The 27,172-nt window shown below is 32.8% G+C and overlaps 1 protein-coding gene across 3 annotated transcripts; it reads left to right on the top strand.

Moving 5' to 3' along the window:
- Positions 1-26: 26 nt before the first annotated feature.
- LOC105282427 (ankyrin repeat and death domain-containing protein 1A) lies at positions 27-27,126 on the top strand. 3 transcript variants are annotated; one of them, XM_011344376.3, is made up of 14 exons: positions 27-209; positions 9,434-9,650; positions 12,087-12,190; positions 12,355-12,453; positions 12,764-12,862; positions 13,554-13,760; positions 18,038-18,235; positions 18,655-18,753; positions 22,387-22,485; positions 22,757-22,855; positions 23,822-23,917; positions 24,375-24,609; positions 25,145-25,273; positions 25,397-25,538. In XM_011344376.3, the coding sequence occupies exons 2-14, from the start codon at positions 9,545-9,547 to the stop codon at positions 25,480-25,482; spliced, it is 1,656 nt and encodes a 551-aa protein (XP_011342678.1). In that variant the 5' UTR covers positions 27-209; positions 9,434-9,544; the 3' UTR covers positions 25,483-25,538. The 3 variants fall into 3 exon arrangements, with proteins under 3 accessions (XP_011342678.1, XP_011342679.1, XP_011342677.1); XM_011344375.3 differs by having other exon boundaries at positions 28-209; positions 25,133-25,273; positions 25,397-27,126; XM_011344377.3 differs by lacking the exon at positions 22,387-22,485 and having other exon boundaries at positions 25,133-25,273.
- Positions 27,127-27,172: the final 46 nt, after the last annotated feature.

The following is a 27,172-nucleotide window of genomic DNA, read 5'->3' as shown; positions in this document are numbered from 1 at the left end:
ATAATGGGGGGTGTCTTGCGAACGAAACGGGGACGATTCGTGCAGTAGCATGCCGCCTTTCGTAACGTAAACGTTGAGTGAGTTTTCGTCATTTCCACCGTACTACAAAACCTTGGTACTCGTTTTTCTATCTGAATTTTCAACTCTATCCAATATCAGTGATCGAAAATCCAGGAACGTGATCTGCCGTTGTGAAAGAACAACTAAAGGTAAGTAAACTAAGGAATAAGTAAATAAACAAGTAAAAATTAACAGATAATATCTTAATGTAAATTCGTTATTAAAAATATATATTTAAAGAACAAATAGCAAAATTAAATTATTTTTACTTTAATTAACAAGCGTATAAATGTATAAAAGTTGGGTGCAGGGTTGCCTATCAGAGTAGTTATACACTTGTTAATTAAAGTAAAAATAATTTAATTTTGCTATTTGTTCTTTAAATATATATATATATATATATATATATATATATATATATATATATATATATATATATATATATATGATTGATATACAGGGTGAGGCACCTAAAACAGGCCACCTGAATATCTCGGCTGTTATTGGTGATAGAAAAAAATGTGTCAGACCAAACTTGCATGGTTTCGAGGGACACATAATTTGTTCTAAATAGTTTTTTATTAGGTGGACGCGTAGAAGTCATATGAAGGTCAACTTCGTTTTTTTAAATGGTATGATATGTTTTTTTACGTACCATCTAGTAGAGCGTTTGAAGATGCGCACATTGATCTACGGGTCAAAATCATTCACTGTCACTGAAGGTCACTGAAGGCCAACTGCAAGAGAAAATAATTTACTTTATATTACCTAGAGTTCTCTGCTATTAAAAATACTGTAAACTCAGAAATAAAAAAGTTCTAGCCCTTAGAAATTTTTTCTTTTTCCGCGAAGTTCTGAGTTGTTGTTATCATTATTTTTTTATATTGCCTAGAGTTCTCTGCTATTGAAAATACCGTACACTCAGAAATGAAAAAGTTCTAGCACTTAGAAATTTTAGCCATCAGTGACCTTGAATGATTTTGACCCGTAGATCAATGTGCGCATCTTCAAACGCTCTATTAGATGGTACGTAAAAAAACATATCATACCATTTAAAAAAACGAAGTTGACCTTCATATGACTTCTACGCGTCCACCTAATAAAAAACTATTTAGAACAAATTATGTGTCCCTCGAAACCATGCAAGTTTGGTCTGACACATTTTTTTCTATCACCAATAACAGCCGAGATATTCAGGTGGCCTGTTTTAGGTGCTTCACCCTGTATATGTTACACTGCAATTCTACTTCTAATTCTTCTATGAAAAATTACAGCAGGAAAATTTCTGTTGCCGGAATATTTATACGTATATAAATGTGATTTAATTTAAACCTAAACAAGAAAAATATATGAAGTCTGTTAAAGGAAATTTATTAAGAACAATCTTTATCTTTTCTTCTTTATGAGCTAAACATTTCCATAAAAATTGCTTGAAGTTCATTGAGTTTTCTTCGATATTTTGCTTTCTTCAATAAAAAGTACGCTACGCAGGTTTCTCCGTTTGTAATTCTTATTATAGTGAAAAAGGAACTACAAGCTTTAAAATTAAAATCCCTTAGGAGATTTGTAAAAGCTACTCGTTAGCAGCATTTTACTAAAAGAAGAAGTATCAGCTATAGTTAGAACGCTAACGCCAACAGAGGAGTTCTCGTAAAATCGGGATATCGAAGTGTTTTAAAAATACAGAGCATAAGTGCAGAAAGCCAATCTCAGTACGATAATACTGCGCTACAGTGGAGGAAGATTAAATGTACACTTTGTCATTTTAAATAAAGCAAAATTTCAGAGCATTAACATATAAATTTTAAAATAAGGGCATAGAAAGTATTACACATAAATGTATTTCTCAACATATGTATTTCTACAACATATGTAAATTCTTAATCTTACATTTTTAAGAATGTTTAAAATATAATCATAATAAGTATGTAATGTGTAACATATACATGTTCATATACATATAACAACAACAATTTTGACATTTGTATTTTAATTCTTTAAATAGTTCAACTAAAACAATATTGCATCTTATGTGTAAGATACTATTCGCGAAACTATTGAGTATTCATAATAACATTGTCTTTTGCAAGGAAAAATACTCTCCTCAATAAGAAAAAAGAAAATGAAAAGTTAGATATTTCTTTTTATAATTACCAACAGATCGAAAATGAACATATTAACAACCAAGTATATTCGAATAAAACTATTTAATACATTTATAATTAACATTCTTGTATCATAAAGATCATTATAAAAAGATTTATCTTAATGTGAAAATTAAAATCAAAAAATTATCTTAAAAGTATTTTAGAATTGTTATAAAATTTATTTGAAGAAACATTTAAACAGAATAACATGTAAAACCAAAAAATAAATTAGGACTGAGATTTAAAAAATATAGACAAGATTTATGAGAGAAATTGTTTTTATAAAATACTTTATTCACTTTTTATTTTCAATAGTAGAAAATCAAACGTTCATATTGTACGTTTCTAGGCCATCTCTGGTCTGTTGTAACAGGAAATAACGCCAGTAGAACAAAACACGCATCGCCGGACAGCTAGATGATATTTTTCGTGAAACTCAAAGTTAGAAGAATACATGCGCATGATGCTAACAAACAATGATATGTTGCAAGTGTTGAAATAATTTAAGAACAGCATAAATATACGTATATTTCTAGCTCTCTAGCTCAAAAACATATACATGATATGTGGCCAATTTGTTACGTAGTTGACCAATGCTTGCTTTTCTACCCAGCAGCAGTCGTTTTACATCAATAATCGATATTGCACGAAAACGCATAACGCAAATTGAAACTGACAGCGATACAAACACGGTACGCTTTGACAACTGCATTACGCAATATTGCAATGTGCGATATACACATACACTTTAATTAATAAAGCTACATAAATTATTAATAGATTTATTTACACGATTGGGAGATTATTACACCTGATACTCGTATCATTCAATAACAGTATCTAAGAGATTTCGAAAAATTTTTTTAATAAAGATTAAAAATATATACATGTATATATATTAAATATATACTTTTGCATTTATTAATCCTCGCCAAATTGAAATAAAAAATATATAAAAACTACAGCGTAGCTTTTATATAGTTCAAACTTCTTTTAAGCAATCTTTAAAGGAAAATTAAGAAATAATCAAGTAAAAGATCCCATATGTTTCAAGTAGTTGCAAAGATAATTTTGAATTTTACTCGAATATCTACACTTCTGCAATATAATTCTTTCTTGAACAAAGTTAGTAACTGTCAGCTCATAAACAATTGAAGTTCAATTTGTGGAAGACATAATTCGCGCTCGCGCGAGTTCCGCGTATTTCCTGTATATTTTATAGGATGCAGTAACCGGTGCTTCTCTCTCGCGCTAGAAATTCTTAGAAGCTTGATATATATTTGTGCCGATATTCAGGCACTTGGTAGGTCCGTGGCAAGTTCCGTTCCGACAGAGAGCTCGAATTATCGGTAAAGCGTGAATGAGTTCCTGAGCCTTGCTCGAGGAACTATGCTGCCGCCGTAAGACAGACGACTTTAGGCGTTGTAATTAGACTCGCGGAAGCTCGAAAGCGATTATTTACCCCAAACAGATCACCTTTCATGCGAAGTGACATGAAGTGACCCAGTGACTCAATTTCATTCACAAGTAATTGGACCATTACGTGCCGCTTTCTAACTTGGAAAGGTTTCCTTTTTATTCTATAACTTATTTCCTTTTTTATTACGAGTCTTTACAAAGACTACGTTCACGCGAAGCTGTTGTGCTTCTCTTTTCGTTCCTCTTTGCATCACGATCTGTCTCACTTATATTTCTTGATACGATCATCGTTTAACGTTTACTATGATAACTATCCTACTTTGCGTGTCACACGCAAAACAGGGTTTTATTTCTTTGTTATCCACAATATACTGTACACATTTTTTCTAATATTCGCATAAACTTTGAATTGATGAATTCAATGAATTCATATGACTTGATGAATTTCAGTTAGGTTTAAGAGCTAAATTATAAAACATTTATGTCGGCATGTTTAAATATGTGCATAAATCAATTACATGGAAATATCATTATTTCCTCCGCAATAAAGTGAATAGAAACTCCGTGTCAGGTTTCTGACACGGAGAGTACAAAATAATTATTGTTATCGAGAATGAGCTAATATCGCGCCTATTTTTAGTGCAAGTGTAGACAGAATATACACACCAGTTTAATGAAGTTCTGGACGCGTGGATCATTCTTCCTCCTCGGCGGTGTACGTATTTTATTTTTCTTCCATTCATCCAAGCTCGTTTCTCTCTGAAGCGAGACTTGCGGGAAAAAGGCAAATATGCGCACCTCGCTCTCGGAAAACCGGGCATTCGTCGGTCATTCCGAGCACGATTTTTCATCGATTGTACAACGACCGAGTGATGGAATAAACGTATGGTCAGAAATCTGCGTAGTTTTATACTAGAGGAGAATAACTACAAAATTTTGTTATATACATATACATGTATATATCTGTATGTGTGCGCGTTTGTGTCCATATATATAAAAGAATTATTATTACGATTATTATAATACAATACCACGCACCATATTCGAGAATTAAACTTTAATGCTTTTATAATGATTTTTAGCTCGACTTTTAATTCAGAATTCACGAACTCTGATTTATTATTACCTGTGAAACCTCACCATTTTTCTCTGCGTAAATAAACCCGTATGTAAAATTAACGCGATGTGGAGAAACGTAAAGTTCATACGTGCATGCTCACAAAGAAAAGAGTTCATTTTGCTAGTTTTCAATGCACGCATACATATCCCAAATTAAATTACAAAAACCTGTTTAGATAGTCTTTCCTACGTAGAAAGAATAATATTATTTGCTATCAAAATATTATTATTTGCTATCAAAATTGGTATTTCGAAAAATAAAATTTTGTGGTAAAATTAAAATTCATCAATGCAATGCAAATTCTATATACCTTTGTATGGCTCTTCAGATTTTTTAAAATTTTGATTTATATTACCTATATGATGATATAGAACATTATTATTGCACAATTATTAATGTAATATACTGCAATTATACTTAGTATTAATTCTATTTTGAAAACAAAGGTGTGTTTAATATAAAGCTCGATTGTGAGAAATCGTGAATGGAAAACATTTATCTACAAAGATACACAGTAAAAGGCAATTTCAATTTCTTTCACTGTGTATAAACGCTGAAAATGCAATTTTCGCATTTAATTTTAACTTCGTGTATGCCGATATCGCGTTTGAAATATTGTCAGTGTATCTCGACATTCCATAAAACATTAAAACGCAGATAATCGCTACATGCGTATGATTTCACAATTGACCTACTAATAGAGTGTAATACGCGCTGCATTTGAACGGATTATATTCACCGGCTTACACAAAGCATCATCCGTATATGTGCAAAGTTGCTCCTCAATTAGATGCAATCAATACGAGAGGAATTCAAGTATCACGTTCAATACATTTTTCTATCGATATGTTTTGGATCGGATCAAGTATCATTCCAATATGTATCAGATTAACACAGTACCGAGAAAAATTTATACGCAATACCGTAAATCGGAGCACTTAATGCAGCTTTGTATTTTAATTGGTAAACAAGTAGTACACAATTTACAAGATAATATCAATTTGCAGATACTAAATTGATGTTATGTTATAAATAACACACACACATACTCTCTCTCTCTCTCTCTCTCTCTCTCTCCCTTGCTCGTATTTCATCTTCAATTCCGACATGCGTTCATTATATCTGGCCGTGACATTCGAGCTCCGAATTCCATTCAAGAGATCAGTCGTATTGCAAAGCACCGAAACCTTACCGCATGTGATAGCAATGGGTATGCCGAGAGAACAATGGCACACCTGCAAACATGCCTCGAAATCCAATTGTACATCTGTCATTGACCATCTACTAAACGTTCCAATTGCTGTGCTGAAATTTTGAGATCATATAATATATATTAATATTATTCATCATCATAATCATAATAATATAATATTATTATGATATATTCGAAATGATTAATTTGAAATTATGCTCTGTACAAAACAAGTATATTCATCTCTGGCGATCAAATATTAATATTAAAATAAATTTTTCTTCTTCTCTACAAAATTGTTATAATTTTTTTTCAAATAAAATATTTAAAACAATAATGAGATAAATTTATAATTTTACAGATTAGTATATCTATTAGTATATCTACTTTGAATATGAAAGATTTTGCATTATTATGTATAAAATGATTATGTATCAGTATAAACTCAATACAAAAATAACACAGCGTAAAAATGACACAAGTTTATAATAATTGCTATAAGCATAAAATCGACGTAAAGTAAAATAAAATTCTGTTTCCTTTCTTTTCAAAGAAAGTTTGTAAGTGCATCTCCTTACCTGCATTACAAAGATATAGTTTTTTACTGTAGATTTCTTCTAAAGTACGATGCACAGATACAGCAGTAAAATTTTAAATACTATATAACAAAATGAATATTCAGTATGAGACAAAAATTAAGAAAAAAATTCAAAATACTTATTCTAAACACCGTGATGAAATGTGAAATTTTCTTTAAAGTCGAGCATCTTTGTTGTTTGATTTTCTGAGAATAAAATCGATATTTATGCGACGACAAAATATGAGAAATGATGTAGCAGCTAAAGATGTATCTCGATAGTGCCGCTCGATGGGGAAAGAATGGGGTGCGGAATAGAGATTTATGTATGTAAAGATATCTATCTTCTGAAGTCTTCGATATTCGCGTTATTTATTGTTTATTAAATTTCGTCCTGGAACATTTTCCGAATTTGTTGCTCTCGAAATATCCAACATTAGAATTTGTTGCTTGCAAAATCAGTTTAACCATTAGCGGAAAACACAGCGTGCAAGGATGCAAGAGGAAACTATAAGAATTAAAGGTTGTTGCTAGCTTAATTTTCGTCCTGAAACATTTTCCGAATTTGTTGCTCTCGAAATATCCAACTTTAGAATTTGTTGCTTGCAAAATTAGTTTAACCATTAGCGGAAACCACTCAGCGTGCAAGGATGCAAGAGGAAACTATATGAATTAAAGGTTAGGTAAAGGTTGTTGCTAGCTTAATAACTCTACATTATCTTTGAAATATTAATGTAAGTACTGTGAATAATAAGATGCATTTTTGTTGCATCATATTGTGTTAGCTCATGATTTTCCTATGTTTTTTTGCGTGGGTGGCATTCAAAGATCATATCGATTCACGTAATCAAACTTGTGTAAGTAGTTCTTAATATTAGATATTTCAATATTTTTAGTCTTGATTTGATCATCAATTTCAATTGATGTTTAGAGCGTGAATCGGCACATTATCAAACTCTATAACGTGTACCGTTTTTGGTACACATGGCTTGAAAGTGACAACTACTCAAACCAACTTGGCAGGGAACGTGTTAAAGACAACTGGAGTAAATAACGCAACTTCCCGTTAACTAGTTGCAATCACTGTCCAATAGATGCTAAGTCGCTTGATATAATTTCCATTCTCATTTAAGTGTAATTATTTAGATTTCCGCGATTCCACAAAACTCGTCTAACTCAGCTGGGGAATATGTATAGCTGGGGAATATGTATAGCTGGGGAATATTGTTAGATTTATGAAACGCTACTGCGCATATGCCGTTGCAAACATTACGGAAATTATATGCTCTAATTGAATCAACGAAATCAGTTTAATATTTACCACATATTCATGCGAGCGATACCAATTCGCATTAAACATGTCTAATTCACGTTCTAAGTGAACGGTTTGCAATTCGAGTTATAATACAAGAAATTTACATGCATTGCAAAAAAATAAATCTATGATATATAATTTATTAATTTCCTTTTCAATAATTATTATTATATTATATTGTTAATTATTCGAATACATATGCAAAAAAGTGTCTTTTTAAAGAAATAAATATGATTATTTAAAGTGTAAATCAACGTAAATTTATTTGATTAATAACGAGCACAGTTTTTATATTTTTCTCTCATATTTTTGTTAGTTCGTTTTATTAATTGACTTGCAAAGCATCATACTTGTAATGTTAATTTAAAAGCATGTGTAAAAATTTAATATGTATATCAATGAGACTGATTCTTTCCTAAACCGTTTTTTATTTAAAGATCTATATTTATATACAAAATTGAACACGAACGTCATAGGGATAAACAAAAAGACAGAAATTGAGCAAAGTGGAAATATTTCATGAGAGAAAGGACAGGAAATATTGATTAAAGCTTTTTTTGTTACAGTGCAACTGACTAATAGAAAATAGTAGAAAATTTAGATTTAAATTTCTACTGTTGCAATTACATCTACACACGTTTGCGCGACAGTAAACAAACGCCACCGTATAATAAAACTGTGAAAAAACTGTTTCCTAGTAGTTACATATGCACCATACGATTGCGTTTAAACGAAAAATGTATTGCAAACGTCAGTTATTTGTAATTCATCGTGGAATATGAATTAAACTGAAAATGCACACGTGTAGAAATCAGAATACAAAAGAGATAGCCTGAAGTCATGGAACAAACATATGATTAATTAATTATAACGGTCGCTTTGTGCGTCTTTTGGTCATTACTGTATTTGCAATAATTTCAATGCTAATGAATGATTACGTGTAGCGAATTACATTTTATTTACATGTATACATATTAAGATGCACGCAAATAACATGTTTTTCAAAATTTGTAAAAATATTAAAAAAGTATATTATAATTTGCGATGTGTGCAAACTTATCTAAAATATAGCAAATCTGATTTTATTTGATATTTGACATAATTTTGAAACTTAAAAACTTTATGTGTGAAATAGATTTCGCCGTAATAAAACAGGAAAACTGGAAACTCTTAATTAATTCATTTGTCATTGATGTATTCCATCAACAGTAATTACAGTGGATGTATATAAATTTTAATAAACCTTACTCCCAGCAAAGCTTTAATTTTACATAACAAGTACATGTACTCCTGATATTTGTCAAACAAGATATTAACGCTTAATATGTTAATAGTAGATAAACTCTCTCCGTGTTATTGTTTTACAAATCAGAATGACCAAAGTTCTTATCATAAGTTAAATTATCACAATCAAAATGTCACAATTTCTCATTCGCATAATTTTCATGTAATATGTAAATATAAGTAGTCTTAGAAGTTACTTTATAAATGCATTAATATAATTTAATTATTTCGATGTCGTTTTGAAATTTTTACGACTTTGATTGTAATTGCGATTTCTTCAATCATACACCTCGCCACTCGACATCGTTTGGCTTTCTAGGTCGTCGATAATTAACAGTCGAGCTGCAACCCAGATGCATTAGCGTTGCCCAACGACCAGGAAGTCGCGACGCCGATGACAATGCTAGGCTCAGAACAACGGCAGTGAAAGATGGTGGACAAGGAAGAGTTGAGTATAACGAAGGCGAAGGCCCCATCACCGCTAAATCTCAGCGAAGCGATCGAGGACGAAGTACTGAACCAAAAGACTGCTAGAAGTGAGTAAAGTACGCGAGTTTTTGCTGCTTCATACAGAATGTGCTACGAAGCGTGCAAAGGTTTAAAGCAGTTCCGGTAAAATATACGCTCGCGTTCTCTGCTTTCCGAGATTTATGACAGCTGCAAAAAGTACTCATATATTCAACTGAAATACCTGAGAACTTATAATTGGTAACGATCTCACTCATCGCGTTATAATTCCTTTAAATCGAATATTTTTTGCTTTAGTATAATATATTTCAGAATTTATTATCATAAAAAATAATGTTAACAAATAATATTTCTAATGAATTATAAAGAATAAAATAAGCATAATCGTAATTAATTATTTGATAAAATTGAATATAACAGAAACAATATTGTGATAATATTGTGCGAAAATTTTAGTCGTTCTTTTTGACATCTTTCTGATGCTACGTGTATCTCTTTTATGTTATTCAGTTTTGTTATAAACAATATAAGAGAAATAATTACGCTTTTCTGTAAAATTTGTGTTGTATGTTCTTCATTGCTTTATTTATAAAAAGCTCTCTTTACTATTTCAAGATACATTGCGCAGAAACATTAAATTCTCGTCAAACATGCAAAATCAGCCATTGAAGAAATTAACTAATTAACTAATTAACTATACAACAAGCTCTCGTGTTTTGCTCCTCCTTTCTTTCTTTTTTCTACCACAATTGCACATGCGATCGATATCTGCGCAGCTGGAAATGATAAAAAAACTGTACAACGGTAATGACAGCACGTGTGAGCAACGACGTGACTGTCAAAAGTTAAAATGAAAAGCTTATAACGAATTAATTGAATCCATACTTTCTCACGCTTCTCGTTTAAAACTTCACTTTCGCAAAAATGATCACAAAGTGATTGAAAACTTAATCCATACACATCTCGCACATGTCACTCTAGATATTCTTTGATATATTAGGGGTGTGATTTAGTTTTGAGGGTTTTTTTTGCTCAAAAACGCATGTATTTAAATATAATAATGAATGAATACCTTAATCAAAATATTTTCCTTCGTTTTCTATAACTTTTTCCCATCTTTCTGGCAAGAGATCGATTCCACCACGATAAAATCACTCTTCTTTTCAGTTGATCCATTCGTCGACGAATTTTCGCACTTCTTCAAAATTATCAAAGTGTGTATCCTCTAAAGCGTGTTGCATCGACCGGAACAAATAATAATCGCATGGAGCAATGTCCGGAGAAGACTTGCCATTCAAGCTCTAATAGTGTTTGTTTCACTGATAACGCAACGTGAGGTCGAGCGTTGTCATGAAGAAGAATCACTTTCCGTCGTTTACTCGCAATTGGTGGTCGTTTTTGGTCCAATGCTTGCTTCAACTTGTACAATTGGTGTCGATAACGATCAGCCGTGACAGTCTCATGCGGATTTAACAGCTCATAGTACACTATCCCACCAAATACAGAGCATTACTTTTGAACCGTGAATATTGCGTCTCGGAGTGGATGTTGATGGTTCGCCTGGATCCACCCATGATTTTCTGCGTTTCGGATTATCAAAATAGATCCACTTTTCATCCCCAGTAACAATCCGAGACAAAAGACTCTTCTTGTTTTGCCTGGCGATCAACGAAATGCAAATGTTCAACCGGTTCGCAATGGCACTTTCCGATAATTCATGTCAAACCCATTTCCCTTCTTTCTGAATTTTTCCCATTTCATGTAAATGTTTGGTAACTGTTGTACGATCAACATTTAATGCTCTGGCAAGTTCTGAAGTGGATTGTGTTGGATTTTCGTCCAATAATGCTTGCAAATCTGCATTTTCAAGCTTTCTTGGTTGTTCCGAGCGTTCTTTGTCCTTCACATCAGTATCACCACTTTTAAAGCGTCTAAACCAGTATTTACACGTCTTAATTGATGGGGCAGAATCACCATAAGTTTCCACAAGAATTCTATAACCGTCAGCCGCAGTTTTCTTTTGATTAAAAAACAAAAGCAACGCATGTCGAAAATGCTCTTTCGGATTTTTACGATGATATAAACACGACTGTTATTGCATCTATTGCTATAATGCTACTAAATGTCATGGATAATGTCAACACTGTAAGAAACAACAGTTATCGGAAACAGCTATTGGAACAAACTGACACTACAGCCATCTGTTGCAAAACCCTCAAAACTAAATCACACTCCTAATATTTCATAAAATATCACAGCATGATATTCAAAAGAATCAAAAGAAAGTAACATATATACTCATGTTACAACAGAAAAATGATTTGATGCATTTTTATAAAAAAATAGCTCTGACACAATGATTTATTATTGGATAATATTATACGGTTTAATCTATAAAATATTTTTAAAAAGTTTCACAAGATAATCAATTATATTCAATTTCTTAAAATATAGAGTATCATTATAACAACATATACGTCATATTTGATTTTTTTTTCTATCAGTCCTTAAGAATGATCTTCTCCTACACGAAGCTGTGATAAAGAATGAAGCGGACACTGTACGTAAAGTGCTTAAGGAAACTGTCGACGTAGACTCCAGAAATAATGTAAGTCACGAAAAACGTTTCAGAGACAAGAGACATGATGGATTTATATCTCATTTAATTTGATATATACTTTTCGATAAAAATCCAATTTGGGATTATAACAAATGAACAAGTGAAGTAAGACAAATGTTTTAACATTTACCGTTAATGTCTATCTTGCAAAGTATGGTCGTGCTCCGATTCATTGGGCAGCGTCTAGAGGCAATACCGAAATTATCGAAATGTTGATACAAGCCAAATGTGATATTGAGGCAAGAGATAAGGTATGACATGTCTTCTCTTCATTACGTTCTTTCTTGAAAATTATTTCTTAAATAGTTGTTAATTGGATTAATAAAAGAAATGCGAATAAGAACGGAGTAAAACAGAGAAATCCATAATTTTGCGTTAAAACTAAATGGAGTTTTTAAATCTGAAAGTTTCCACATACATGCAAAGCTAATATAAGTTTACCAACTAATAAGTGGATAGTATATTTGAAGGAAAATTCTTTTAAACTTTAATCTAACTACCGGCTTGAAATGAAATTCCTCGTAGGGCATTAATTTCCGAACTGTTCATTTCTTTCTCAAGTATGGAATGCGTCCCTTACATATGGCCGCTCAACACGGACACCAAGACGCGGTGAAGATGTTGATAAATGCTGGAGCAAACGTATCCGCGGTCAACAAGGTATTTCAATCATCCTTTAACGATCGCTTTATTAAATATCTCATATCGAAAGAAATTTAACATACTTTTTGAGAATAAATTGTAGAGTTCGAGATTTATTGCGAAATCTTTAAGTACAAAACTTGCGCTAAATGTTGCAATACCCAATAGTTAGAGAAAGCTTTATTTAAATAGAGATACGAGAATTCTTTTAACCGTCGGAAATTTATAGAACACGTTACTTCAAATAAAATGTACGTTTGATTGAAGTTTATTGATCGTGCACGCGGATGCTATGGAAAGAAAATATTGAAACACTGAAAGCTCACGGAGATTGTGAAAAAAATGAGTTAAGTGTAAACGAAATAAATAAGTGAAATCGGCGTGGAAATCTTAACAAAATTGAAATCAATAAAGCGTCAGTATTGATATTGACATCAATTCTAAACAATTGGCGTACGCTTCTCTCATGCTTGCCTGCACATTTCGCGAAATTTTATTGCAAGAACGCCGACGTAAATGGTTGATGCAATAAGAAAGGAAGCACATGGATTGTGGAAGGAACGACGAAGGAAACGACAAGAGTTCTCTTGTAGATCGAAATTATGAGAAATGTCATACGCGAGCGTACAATGCCAGGGATGCCAGTCGCTTTCCTTCGCAGAGCTCTCTTTACACAGCGAGCATAAACAAAAGATCTCTTTCTGGTTAGAAACAATACACCCTCTTAATGTGTGGTGCTCGCGGCAGCAACGTAGGCGTAGTAGAGTATCTCGCGGAAGCTGTGGAATCGTTAAATGGTGAGGCCACCGACTGCACTGGCGCGACTGCACTTCACCACGCAGCCATCGCCGGACATCCCGCGGTGATTACCGCACTCGCTAACATTCCGCGGATCGTACTTGATGCCACAGACAAGGTAAGTGAATTCTTAATTAATCTTTAATTAAATACGAAACGGACACACACGTTAATTTCATTATTACCATGTAATATTATTAGTACGTACACACGCTTTATACACATTTGAAAAATATGATTCACAAATCTGCTTCATAAAGATTACTTCCATCGTTTAATTTTTCATTGCTTTAATTTATTTGAAGGACAAACTGTTGCAATTTCCGTGAATAATTGAGGATGCATTTTCAGAGAAATTTAATGAAATTTTAGTATGAAAACGTAACATCGGAGAGAATGTAAATAGGATACGAATATAAATATGTTTGTACGAGAATATAAATACAGAGTTAGCAATATGAGTTTGCAATATTAAGAGGAATCGTGACAGTTCTACTGCTAATCAAATATATATATCTGCTAGTTTGCAATATCGAAACGTTTATTACGTTTATTATATCGATGAAATTTGATCACAGTTATATTAAGGCCAGATGATTTCTGCGATTAATATTTCATCGTACGTATTGCACATCACGATACACATTATAAATACGTGTATAAGTTACACTGCTGAATAAATAATATGACAAACTTCTCACATTGTTGGATAACATATCGGTATACATGACGTGCGCATTCCAAAAAACATCGATATATTCTCGAACGATATGGAAGAAGAGCCAATTGTTCCGAATTTACTTGTACGTCTGACTCTCTACATTCGAAAATTTTGATTAACTTTTGTAAGCCACTATTTTTGGTTAATATATTAACTTTTGTAAGCCACTATTTTTGGCTTACAAAAGTTAATATATTAACCAAAAATAGTGGCTTACAAAAGTTAATCAAAATTTTCGAATGTAGAGAGTCAGACGTACAAGTAAATTCGGAACAATTGGCTCTTCTTAAGTACGCACCCATCCGGTCTCATCCGAAGTAGAAAGTACTTTTTCACGCTATAAAGCTGTTTTAACAGATAGACGCCAAAATTTTAAATTCAACAATTTATCTCATTACTTCGTTACTCATTGTTTCAGATATGAAAAATAATTTATTTTAGATACCTATATATATTTTAAATAATAATTTTTAATAATAATTACATAATAATATAATAATTTAAATCTATATATAATATTTTAAATATATAAACATATATATTTATATAATAATTTTTATATATTGTATATATTGTTTATATATATGTAGGTATATGTATATATTTATTATATAGATATTTTTATTATATAGATATTTTTGCATTCTACGTGACGATGCCCCCTTAGACTGGCGCAGTGACGGTACTGCTTCTCGCGGCGCTCGGCCGCTAGCACGCGCTTGGAGTGGGGAAAACGACACCGTGATCCGGTCTCTGATTATAAATCGACTGCTCTTTGATATTTCGTAAACAATTCATTTGCGCAACTGTCGCTAGCATATTGCGCGTGTACACAATTTACTATTATAAATTACTAACTCTCAAAAAACATTTGCATATATGAATTATGCATCCCATCTCTCGCATGGTAGATAAAGGCTACTTGCTTATGCAACATTTTGGAGGAATAACGTCACCGAATTATCTTTCTGTGATGTATCATTTGCGAACGATTTTCGAACATTTTTAACAATAAAATCAATTTCCAAGAATATGCAGATGCAGACACGCTGCTTTTTATTTTATTATTTAATTGTCAAGAATACAAAGTAAGACGTTGCGAGCATAATTTCAGATAATGCACCTATCTATGTGTTCCACAACACTGACAGTCAATTAGTGCGCTTAATAAAGCATATAATTGGAAAAATTCTTTACAAATCGTCCAATTACCTGAAACATCTGTAAAAATTCATTACCTTCGAACTGCAGTAATAATTTAGCGTAGTCAGGGGTCGTATCTGAAATCCGATATCGTCAGGTCGCTTATCCCTTGGTAACGCAACTTCTCCGACAAATCATTCGCGAGAGATTCTCTGCGTATGTCTCTCCCGTTCTCCCTTCTTTGGTACTTGCTGTGGATGCACATTTCTGCTGCGTACTTTGTTTATGCCTTGTTCACCACAGAGATAAACATCAGTCTACAATCCGAGATCAGTTGTGACGTAGACACTCTCTGAGATCTCTCAAGTTACCTACCAATACGAGGAATATACACATAACATCTCCACAAACGTGTTCACCCTTGGGAGATGCTCGAGGGCTATGGTTTCGGATCCTTTGTACATGAAAATATGATATAATAGTAGTCCTAAGATGCTACAGTCCCGCAATATAGATCTAAGGAAAGGGAAACATGAAAAAAACATTATTACGGCCGGGATACGTAATTCCGGTATTGCAGAGAAACAGTGTAAGATTGATCAAAGATTAAGTGAAGAACAAAGATTTCTGCTAAAAACGCAAAAGAAAAAACAGATCTCACAGAGATTTGCAGATCTCGGTATAAATTAGAGCGTAACATATGTTAAATGCAATTTTTCTCCCATTTTTGTGTGCTTTTTGCGAAATAATCACGCACGCATACGTGTGCAATCCGAGAGAAACAGCGAAAGCGCATCAACAATTCTGCGGGGATAAATGGTACGGTTGGCTCCTCCAGTATCGATCGTAGAGTGTACGAAGATACAAATGGGGGGGAATTTATAATTTATCGACAGGAACATTCGACCGTGGCGTGGCGTCCATTTAACGCGCGACAAGAGGAACCTTGCATTTCCGCATGTGTGCAGTCGTATACGCTCGCAGGTAGGTCAGAGCGCAGTTTCCCCTCTCGATTTAGATCCTAGAAAGTAGGTCTCTCTCTACCTATATAGCATACACCTTTCCTACTTATCGGAAGGACAAGAAAGATACCCCAAGGAAGAGGAAGTCTCCTCGCGACTGCGAAACTCGACCGGCCTGAGTACATATCATGGGAGCCTTTGCAAACAAACCAGCACTTCTCTATATCCACTTCTATCGGACAGTCTCACTTTTTCATTCAATTCACTCGCGTATCCCTCTCGATTCTTCGTCGCCGTGCGCGGAATTCTAATCTCTCTGAGAGAGGCATGCGCGTTTCCCGTTACCGTCTTCATATTCTGGTGGTGGCTTGCCACGACAAGCAATCATTCTCGACCGATCAATTGGTTCTTCCTCCTCGGAAATGTCACTTAACATCGGTTACAGAAAATTATGAAGTTTATGACTAAGATTTAGTAGATGTAAGATTTAAGACACCAAGTAGAAATAATATCATCGTTTTATCACTTATAATATTTTTTTAATATTTTATAATATTAGACTAATGATATTAAAAGATATTCCCGACTCACATTTATTTTCTATCAAAGATATCCACATGTGGTATAATATACATATACAAAAGAGCTGTTCTTAACATTTTATAACTTTTTGAAATTTTTACGAACGCAAGGATCAATAAAAGTTTTGATATTCGCAAAACATATTACTTTCTGATATTTTTTTAAAAGTTTACACACACAAACTTCCATTCACTAAGTAAACGTTTCGCGATTCTGAAAATAAGAGAGAATATTTAAAATAACATGTTTTTCTATCTGTTGTACAAACAAAAAATTATTGCATCTTCCTTAAACAAATTTAATTAGATATCACACTATACTTATGAACATGGATGTAATACGAATGTAATGTAAATCTTATAACATTTCATGCAACAAGAATGCGAATATTTTATTCAAGTTTAAAATGTAATTAAAACTAGCATATACATATATTAATAATATATTATTAAAATAACGCAATGTGTATGTATTATATATTGTATAGTTTATTTCTTCATACAGCAGTATTTTGTTACGTAGAATAACAATATAAAGAACGATGCTGAAACAAAAATTTTTCTGTGTTAGTTTTTTCCGAATGGAATAAACTTTCATAAAGTTTCATCAACAAATCTGATTTTCGATGTATATAAATAAAAGAAATATCGTTATAATCACAGATACAACATTTCAGTCTATGTACGAGCATATTTTAAGAAAAATTAACTAGCGTCGCGGATGTTACACTTTGCGTCAAACATCGATCATTGTGATAAAATAATATTTCTAAAATTGTGCGAAACTAAAGCGAGCATCCTACATTAGTTGTAGAAAATGTGTTATGTATAGGATATGTATATAATAGGATAAATTTAATATATAAATATATACACTCAATATAAAAAGATTTTAATAACGAACACATTTTTTATAATAAATTTATATTTAAGTCGTTTAAGAAGCGAGATTTATCGCATTTTTCAATAAATCTGGATTTAATTGCAGAAGGGACAAACATCGATGCACTATGCTTGCGCCGAGGAACACTTGGAAGCGGTTGAAGTCCTTATAGGATTAGGTGCGAACGTAGACGCCCAGGATAACGACGGAAATACCCCACTTCATGTAGCTACCAGAACGAGGCACACAGGAATAGCGCAATTATTATTAAGAGCTGGAGCGAATATAGAGTTAACTGATGCGGTAAATCTAATAATTTGGCAATGATGCATTTATTTAACAAAGAGAAAAGCAAATCATACATTGCAGAAGTGGAGAATAAAACGTAATTCATGTTAATTAAGCTGTAATATTAAATTAATTAATATTAATATTAAATTTGTCAAATAAATTTCGAGTACTTATAAATATATAATTTTTTATATATTATTTTTATATATATATTTTTAACTACAAAGGAAGACAAAGTAACGAGATATCAGACACACATTATGTCGGAATAAATATCCTTATAACAAAAGATGAAGCCTTCTTCATCGAAGCCTTACTCAGCGACTTCTTATAATTGATTGAATAAATACAGCAAGTTCATAGAAACGAGATTTCACTGTAATGAGAGATACTTGTGTCACGTCGGATTAATTTATACATCCTGTTTCCAGGAAGGTTTCACACCTCTTCACGTTGCCGCGAGCCAAGGATGCAAAGGAATACTCGACTCGATGATTCAGCACGGCGCCGATCTTAACAAGCAGTGCAAGGTATAGACATATTGTACATATATTTCAATATTTCCAAATATAACGCGCCGATTGTTGCACGTATAACAATATCTATAGTCTGTCAATGCATGTTATTCGTGCATAGAAATACATTCGCTAATCGTGCGTGCACGCAATAATCATTCAACAAATTAAAATAATAATTAATATATATTATTGATTATGCATATACACTACTCACAAAAATTAGAGGAACACCAAACTTTTCTTAAAAAATAGGCAAACTTCAAGCAGCTGTAACTTTGTTAAAAATGAATGAAATTTAAATTTAAAAAAAGGATTTTAAAGCTTGAAACTTCTACTTTCGAACGGTTGCCATGAGTTTAAATTTCTGTGACATTTGGTAATTTTTGCATACAAAAAACTGCGAACTGGACAAAATAAGAAATTTTCTTTTCACTTTGAAGGTCTGTCACGTATCAAAAAAAATTCTGCAAACATTCTCGACTTTTTATTGTAAAAGATGAAAGGTTTCCCTACAAAACGCTTTTTTTAAATTTTTCTACGAGTTTTTGTTACTGAGTTATCGCCGATTAAATAAAAATTGGCATTGTTTACTTTGATTGCTCATAACTCCGGTAAAAATCATCGCACAGCAATTTAAAAAACGGATTCTTAAAGCTGAAACTTTGCTCTATTGAACGGTATACTTGCCCAAATTTTTTCGAAAACATGTAACCATGCTGAAAATGGATGAATATAACGTAAAAACGAATAATTTTTCACTTTGTCATTTTGACCTTAAAAACAATCGTACAAAATGACAAAAAAAATTTGTTCTTGACATTTTTTTATACTTTTCAATACCATGAATTTGACAAAAATTTGCCGAATAGCTATAAGATTTTTTTCATGGTGGCCACTATGGTTTTATGGGACAAAACTAAGAAATTGCTAAATTTCAGTAAGATAAAATGGAAAATAATGTTAATTAATGTTAAAAAATTGATTTCTAGCGCACTACATTAATCTTTATTAAGTCAGCAATAACAAAGTACATACTTTTCTACCAAAAGTTGAAAAAATTTATGAACCGCTGACGTTAGTTTTATCCAAAGCGTTCCACGCGGAGGTCGCACGGTCGGATTTACGCTTCGTTTTGTGTGTGTGTGTGTGTGTGTGTGTGTGTGTGTGCGCGCGCGCGCGCGCGCGTGTATGTGAGCGCTCACGGATTGCATGCAAATAGTGGAACGTCTTGCCGCTAGACGGCGACAAGACGTAAGACGTTTCTCGTAAGTGAAATAGTACAGTTACATTACTTAAGATCGCGCATTCGTACTCACATGTGCTTATGCTTACATACGCATACGTATACTGAGCTGTTCGGAGTTATTCTATTGGCGATTTTTGATACTGTTTGATATATCACTAGTTAAGGTTTTTACTTATTCCTTTACTTATTTTTACATTTCTTCTTTTCTTTTATCTATTCTGTTTTCTCCTACTTCCGTTTTCTGCTCGTTGTTCTTTTACGATGGCTATGCGTCATTTATCTGAGACAGAATGTGCTCGTATTGTGACTCTCCTACAGGAGAATCACAGTCAACGGTACGTTGCCAACCAGTTTGGAGTAAGTCCGTCCGTCATTAATCGGATTTATTCCCGGTTTCGAGAGACTGGCTTATACCACAAACGGTCGGGTCAGGGCCGTTCTCGTGAAACAAGCGCTCGGGAAGATCGAATGATCGTCCGGCAAGTTACATAGAATCGCTTTGTATGCGCACGTAGAATTGCCGGCGATATTAATTATGGTCGACAGCATCCAATCTCGGCTTCAACGATAAGAAATCGTTTGAGAGAAGCGGGATTGCACGCTCGTCGACCAGTGCAAGTTCCATACCTTACCCATCGTCATCGTCGCCTACGATTACATTATGCTCATTCTTTAGTCAGTAGGCGATCTAGGCAATGGAATTCTGTACTGTTTAAGGATGAGTCTAGATTTTGCCTTTTTGGCAATGACAGACGAGCCCGAGTTTAGCGACGTCAAGGAGAACGCTATTCCGAAAACTGCAACAGACCGGTTCGAGCTTTTCATGGTGGTTCTGTAATAGTATGGGCAGGAATATCTCGATTTTCACGAACACCTCTTGTAATTATCCCTCCACCAGGATTAACTTCTAGACGATATGTTCATGAAATACTAGAGCCATATGTTCTACCAATTAGAAATCGAATTGGTCAACGGTTTCGCCTAGTGCATGACAACGCACGACCGCACACTGCTCGTTACACCCAACAGTTTCTGAGAAATCATCAAATCGATACATTATTGCATCCGCCAATGAGTCCCGATTTGAATCCAATCGAGCATGTTTGGGATATGTTAGAGCGTCAAGTACGCGAGAACTATCCCAACATCGTCGATTTGGCTTCGCTTGTTACAGTTCTTTACCGAACTTGGCAGCGAATCCCTCAAAGAGCAATACGTCGTTGCATCAATATGCGAAATCGATTGCGAGCAGTCATTTTGAATAGAGGCGGAAATACACGTTATTAAATTCTTTTTAGCGTTAATCACTCCATCTTGCATTAATCACTGATACACTCCACATAATACATACGCACACACGCACGCACACACACACACACAAAACGAAGCGTAAATCCGACCGTGCGACCTCCGCGTGGAACGCTTTGGATAAAACTAACGTCAGCGGTTCATAAATTTTTTCAACTTTTGGTAGAAAAGTATGTACTTTGTTATTGCTGACTTAATAAAGATTAATGTAGTGCGCTAGAAATCAATTTTTTAACATTAATTAACATTATTTTCCATTTTATCTTACTGAAATTTAGCAATTTCTTAGTTTTGTCCCATAAAACCATAGTGGCCACCATGAAAAAAATCTTATAGCTATTCGGCAAATTTTTGTCAAATTCATGGTATTGAAAAGTATAAAAAAATGTCAAGAACAAATTTTTTTTGTCATTTTGTACGATTGTTTTTAAGGTCAAAATGACAAAGTGAAAAATTATTCGTTTTTACGTTATATTCATCCATTTTCAGCATGGTTACATGTTTTCGAAAAAATTTGGGCAAGTATACCGTTCAATAGAGCAAAGTTTCAGCTTTAAGAATCCGTTTTTTAAATTGCTGTGCGATGATTTTTACCGGAGTTATGAGCAATCAAAGTAAACAATGCCAATTTTTATTTAATCGGCGATAACTCAGTAACAAAAACTCGTAGAAAAATTTAAAAAAAGCGTTTTGTAGGGAAACCTTTCATCTTTTACAATAAAAAGTCGAGAATGTTTGCAGAATTTTTTTTGATACGTGACAGACCTTCAAAGTGAAAAGAAAATTTCTTATTTTGTCCAGTTCGCAGTTTTTTGTATGCAAAAATTACCAAATGTCACAGAAATTTAAACTCATGGCAACCGTTCGAAAGTAGAAGTTTCAAGCTTTAAAATCCTTTTTTTAAATTTAAATTTCATTCATTTTTAACAAAGTTACAGCTGCTTGAAGTTTGCCTATTTTTTAAGAAAAGTTTGGTGTTCCTCTAATTTTTGTGAGTAGTGTATATGCATGATAAATATGTAACGTAAATCACGTCATGTAAATCAATATGTCAAATAAGAGACATATGTTTTCTTGATTATTCATTGCAGAACGGTAACACATCATTGCATTTGGCTTGCCAAAACAACGAAGTAGAAACGGTAGAAATATTGATTAACAAAGGCGTTGATCTCAATTGCTTAAATCTGGTATGTAAAATCTATATCATCCAATTATATACTCGTAACACTAATTATGCTCTCAAATACATAAAAAATAAAATAATCCGTATAAAACTATAAATAAAACTGTAAAACATAATACGCATGTTAATGCGCAAAAAATAAGTTAAAGAACTCTTGTGATATATGTTTATTATCTGAAATTCCTATTATCTTCAGTTGTGTATATGAAAAATAATGTAAAATTTATAATACAATTCCTAATGAAATTTTCATTCTTACTGCCACTTTGTTTTAGAGACTTCAATCACCCATACATATTGCGGCCGAAATGGGTCACACAGATATTTGTGAATTGCTTCTTGCAGCAGGTGCGAATATCGAGCAAAAAGAACAGGTGAAAATCAAAAATATTTTACACATAGAGTCGAATATTATCGTGTTACTCTTTGACGATGAAATTAAGGGGATCCTGGAGTGCTTAGTGAAAAGTGTTGCCAATTGCACACATACATATACAAAAATTAAAATTGAAATGCTTTTTATAAAAATTTCGCAATTTATGCGCACAAAAGTGAGGCACTTTTGAATGAAGACAGAATGAAGGAATATGAGGCGACTTTTAGAAATGAATTTAGAAGCGTAAGAGAAAAGAAAAGCGTGTTTGAACATTTTGTACATACTTATACATACATACAAGCTTTTCAAACACTCTTTTCTTTTCTCTTACGCTTTTAAATTCATTTCTAAAAGCCGCCTCATATTCCTTTATTCTGTTTTCATTCAAAAGTGCCTCACTTTTGTGTGCACAAATTGCAAAAGTTTTATAAAAAGCATTTTATTGTGCAAATGGCAGCACCATCGCGAAAAAATTCCCTGGTCACTCCAGGATCCCCTTAATTCAATTTGTTTCTATTCTCTTCAAACATCTGATCAATGCTTAACTATTGCAAAACTAATTGCGGCTTTTGCTATTCATTTTAATGTCATTTTCCTATAAAAGATTTTTACAGTATTATATTTCGTCTTCTTTAATGTCACGAATATAAAGTTAGAGCTACAATGTACATGCTATAAAAGAATAAAGTGGTATCAAGATTATGGTATATATACCGTAATTTCTTGATCCAGCTTCAAGGATATAACACCGAAGCTTAATTAACTCGTCGATTGAGAAAATTAATCGCGTGTACGAATCAATGTATCGACAATGTGGCACAGAAAATTTATTTGTAAAACCGGAAAACTTTGAACCAAATATTTTAAATTCGCATATTGTAGTTAACACGATAGCAGTATCGGATTGACGACTGTCGTAAACTCGATAATGAAGTTACATCAAAGTTTATCCCGCCGTTTACAGAGCGGCCGGACGCCACTTTACATTGCGGCGAGGGGCAGTTTCACGGCTATCGTGGACATGATCATCAAAACCGCGAGATTGGATTATCCAACCCCGGTAGGTATACCAGATCGTTATACCGTCATAGTTATAAATTGAGTTTAGCAACAATCATTCTTCTTACCTTATGTTTGATAAACATGGCATTTTATCGACGCTTCGATAATAGCTCGATGCTTAGAAATATTCATATTTACGACTTCTTCAGCTTCAATAATGATTGCAAGACGCATAAATATATAAAACTTATGCGATACTTTACATATAAATGCGACAATTTTTCCAATTAATTTGTCCCACAACTTCTATCATATTTTTATGCACGCATTAGAGCGAATTCCGAAAAGCTTATATTATTCTATGAATATTATTTAAATCAAGAATTCCTTTCTAATTATTTTAAGGGATTTCTTGTAAAGTTTATAAATATGGGAATAATAAAGATACACTCCCATCAAGATCGTGCCACATTAAAATCACAAGCCAAATTATATAAATTTATTACGGATCGTAGGAGATCTCGAATTCTGACAAGGAAGTTCGAGAATTAACACCAGCGCGAAGACGATGGAGAGAAGGATCGCGCGGCGGCAGTATTTCCAGCAACAACGGTCGTTTCTCCGAACAAATTCGATCTATTCTCTGGAAGCTGGCCTATAAACAATTGGCACCTGGTGATTGGAAAAAATTAGCTCTTCACTGGGCCTTCACTCCCGAACAGATCAAAGCTATCGAGCATCAGTACACGGGTAAATCAGTATTATATATCGAATCGTTGAGTTTCTTCATTGCAATTCATTATTACTTCAATTATTCTACAATAAATGTCGAAATTATATATCATACATTTCTCTCTCTCTCTCTCTCTCTCTCTCTCTCTCTCTCTCTCTTTCTCTCTCGGTTATTATTATGTTTACGTCATTGTTATATTTTCAATACATTTTAATTTACTTATAACATTATATTAAAACATTCAAAGCTTATATTAAATATAGATAGATATAAGAAAGAATTACTATATAAAATTATTACTTTATACAAAAGTAAAGTGTACAAGCTATATGAACATAAAGGAACACAGACCTGTTTTAAGTCATAGAGGTACAAATAAATATAGAACATGGCAACATTGCAACAGGCAGCTAGGAATAACAAAAACAAATTACCAGTTATTATACAGACGTACATAAGTAGTTCCGATTTCCAGATGTAATTTATACCTTGATATTCCTATAATATACCTAGAGCAGCTTTATAAAAAGGACGATAAAGCACCAATTGTAGGTCCCTCAAGCTACAAGGAACACGGATTTCGGATGTTAATGATCTGGGCCTCCGGATTAAATCCCGATGTATCATTGGCGAAAGAACTTTGCGACGCTTTATCAGCGGTGGACAAGAAGACAATAGCTGGTGATTCTATTTTTATCAGTACCTCAATAAACTTCACATAAGAAATATAAATAATACAATCTATCATTTCTAACGAGAATAATAAATTATAATACACAAACAAAATGTGCTATTTTGTTCTAGATTCTGTTCGCAAGCAAATAGAGCAGGGAAACAACAGCAAGGCGAAATCGAAAGGACAACGATGTCATAAATGTTCCATTGCATGAATATCTACGAGCGTCAAGTTCATCTGATCTCATCCATATGTTTCACTCGCACACATAAAAATGTAATGGACACAGTAACTTATGTCTCATAATTATTGAAAACGTTTTACATTACAAATATCAGTTCTGAAGACAAACGCAAAAATTGAGGACAAAGATAACAACTCACAATATCAAATACATGATATCTTTTGATATTAATCGTAGATAATGTTTAGTACATTTCCGGAATTTAAATAACAATTATAATTTTTATGCAGACAAATGATCATCAGATATATATTATATTTAAATACTTGCTTTCTCTATGTTGTAATCTGAATCCGAAATATGAATCTGACAAAATGTATATCAATTATACATGGCCCTAAACCAAAATTTAAGAATCGAGAACCTAATAACATCATCATTTTGAGCTGTCCATTATTTTGAACGGAGTCAATTCGCAGTCTGCTGAAAAATTATGCGAATAATCTCACTAAGTAAAATTTACAATAACGAGAAAATCTGGAAAGATATAAAACTAAATTCATAGTAAATCTACTTTTTATATATATTACATTTTTAGACCAGATAGTTTGCATGATCTTAGACAAATCGCCTTTTAGAAAACTTGTCCACAAATGGAAAATACAATAAAACTTGATTAGAATAAAAAAACTTATATAGGAGTTTAATAATATTATACATACAATGATACTGGCAAAAAACTTCGGAAAATAATTGAAAAAAGAATAAAACACGAAGGATATACGATATATTCGAAAAAAATCCTAAAAACTGTTACAGAATTATACATAAGAAACCAAACCGTCCGGAATAACTCTAATTTCAATATAGAGAATACGAGTTATTCGCGATCTTATTTACTCTCACAATATTCTTTTATAGACAAATGTCGTATGTCTCTGTTACTCTACAAAACCAAAGTACAGATAAAAGATAGTACAGAAGCCATCGAAAAAAACCGTACAACTAATCAAAGTAAAAAAGTAAGGAGTGTAGCAACTTTCTCGAAAATAATAATGCATAAAGCAATTGTATAAAAATCACTTTTTCACGGCTTTCGATGTGATACAAAATTATTAGAGTAAGTGCTACATTTCGATAAAAAACACATTTGATAAAGATTATCGTACACTGTTCTCGAAAGAGATAATGCACATATCTAAAACAAACAAATCTAAATTTGATTGACTGCATTAGCGATAATATTACATCTATCTTCATTTTGTGACTTCATTTTTATAGCATTTTGCGAATTAGTCTTGATATATTCACGACTAGGCAAATTAATTGTGAGATGTCTGAATTTTTAAACAAAAAGCAAGAATCATCTTTTCTATCGTATTTAACTTGTATGATTTTATAAACTCAAACTATATCATCAAAACATATACAGAATTATTAAGATTAGGAGTATTTTTTTATATTTTCGATTTTTTCATGAAATAATTAATAACCGTTATTAGCAGCAAAACAGAATAACTGTAATACGCGAAGAACAATGTATATAATAGATAAGCCAATTGCTTACCGCTTGATAAAGAAAATCATGGATTTCCGATGCTGCTTGCTGAAAGTACGATTTTACAAGAATGTACGTATCTCGTCTTGTGGTTTAATAAATCACTGTATTCTCTATGTGTTCCTGTTGCTATTATCATGAATTAAAAGTTCTAGTTATTGC

Source organism: Ooceraea biroi, chromosome 7 (genome assembly GCF_003672135.1).
Source record: "Ooceraea biroi isolate clonal line C1 chromosome 7, Obir_v5.4, whole genome shotgun sequence".
Classification (NCBI taxonomy): Eukaryota; Metazoa; Arthropoda; class Insecta; order Hymenoptera; family Formicidae; genus Ooceraea; species Ooceraea biroi.
The sequence above is the reverse complement of the archived record's forward strand: the minus strand, read 5'-3'. Positions and strand labels throughout refer to the sequence as shown.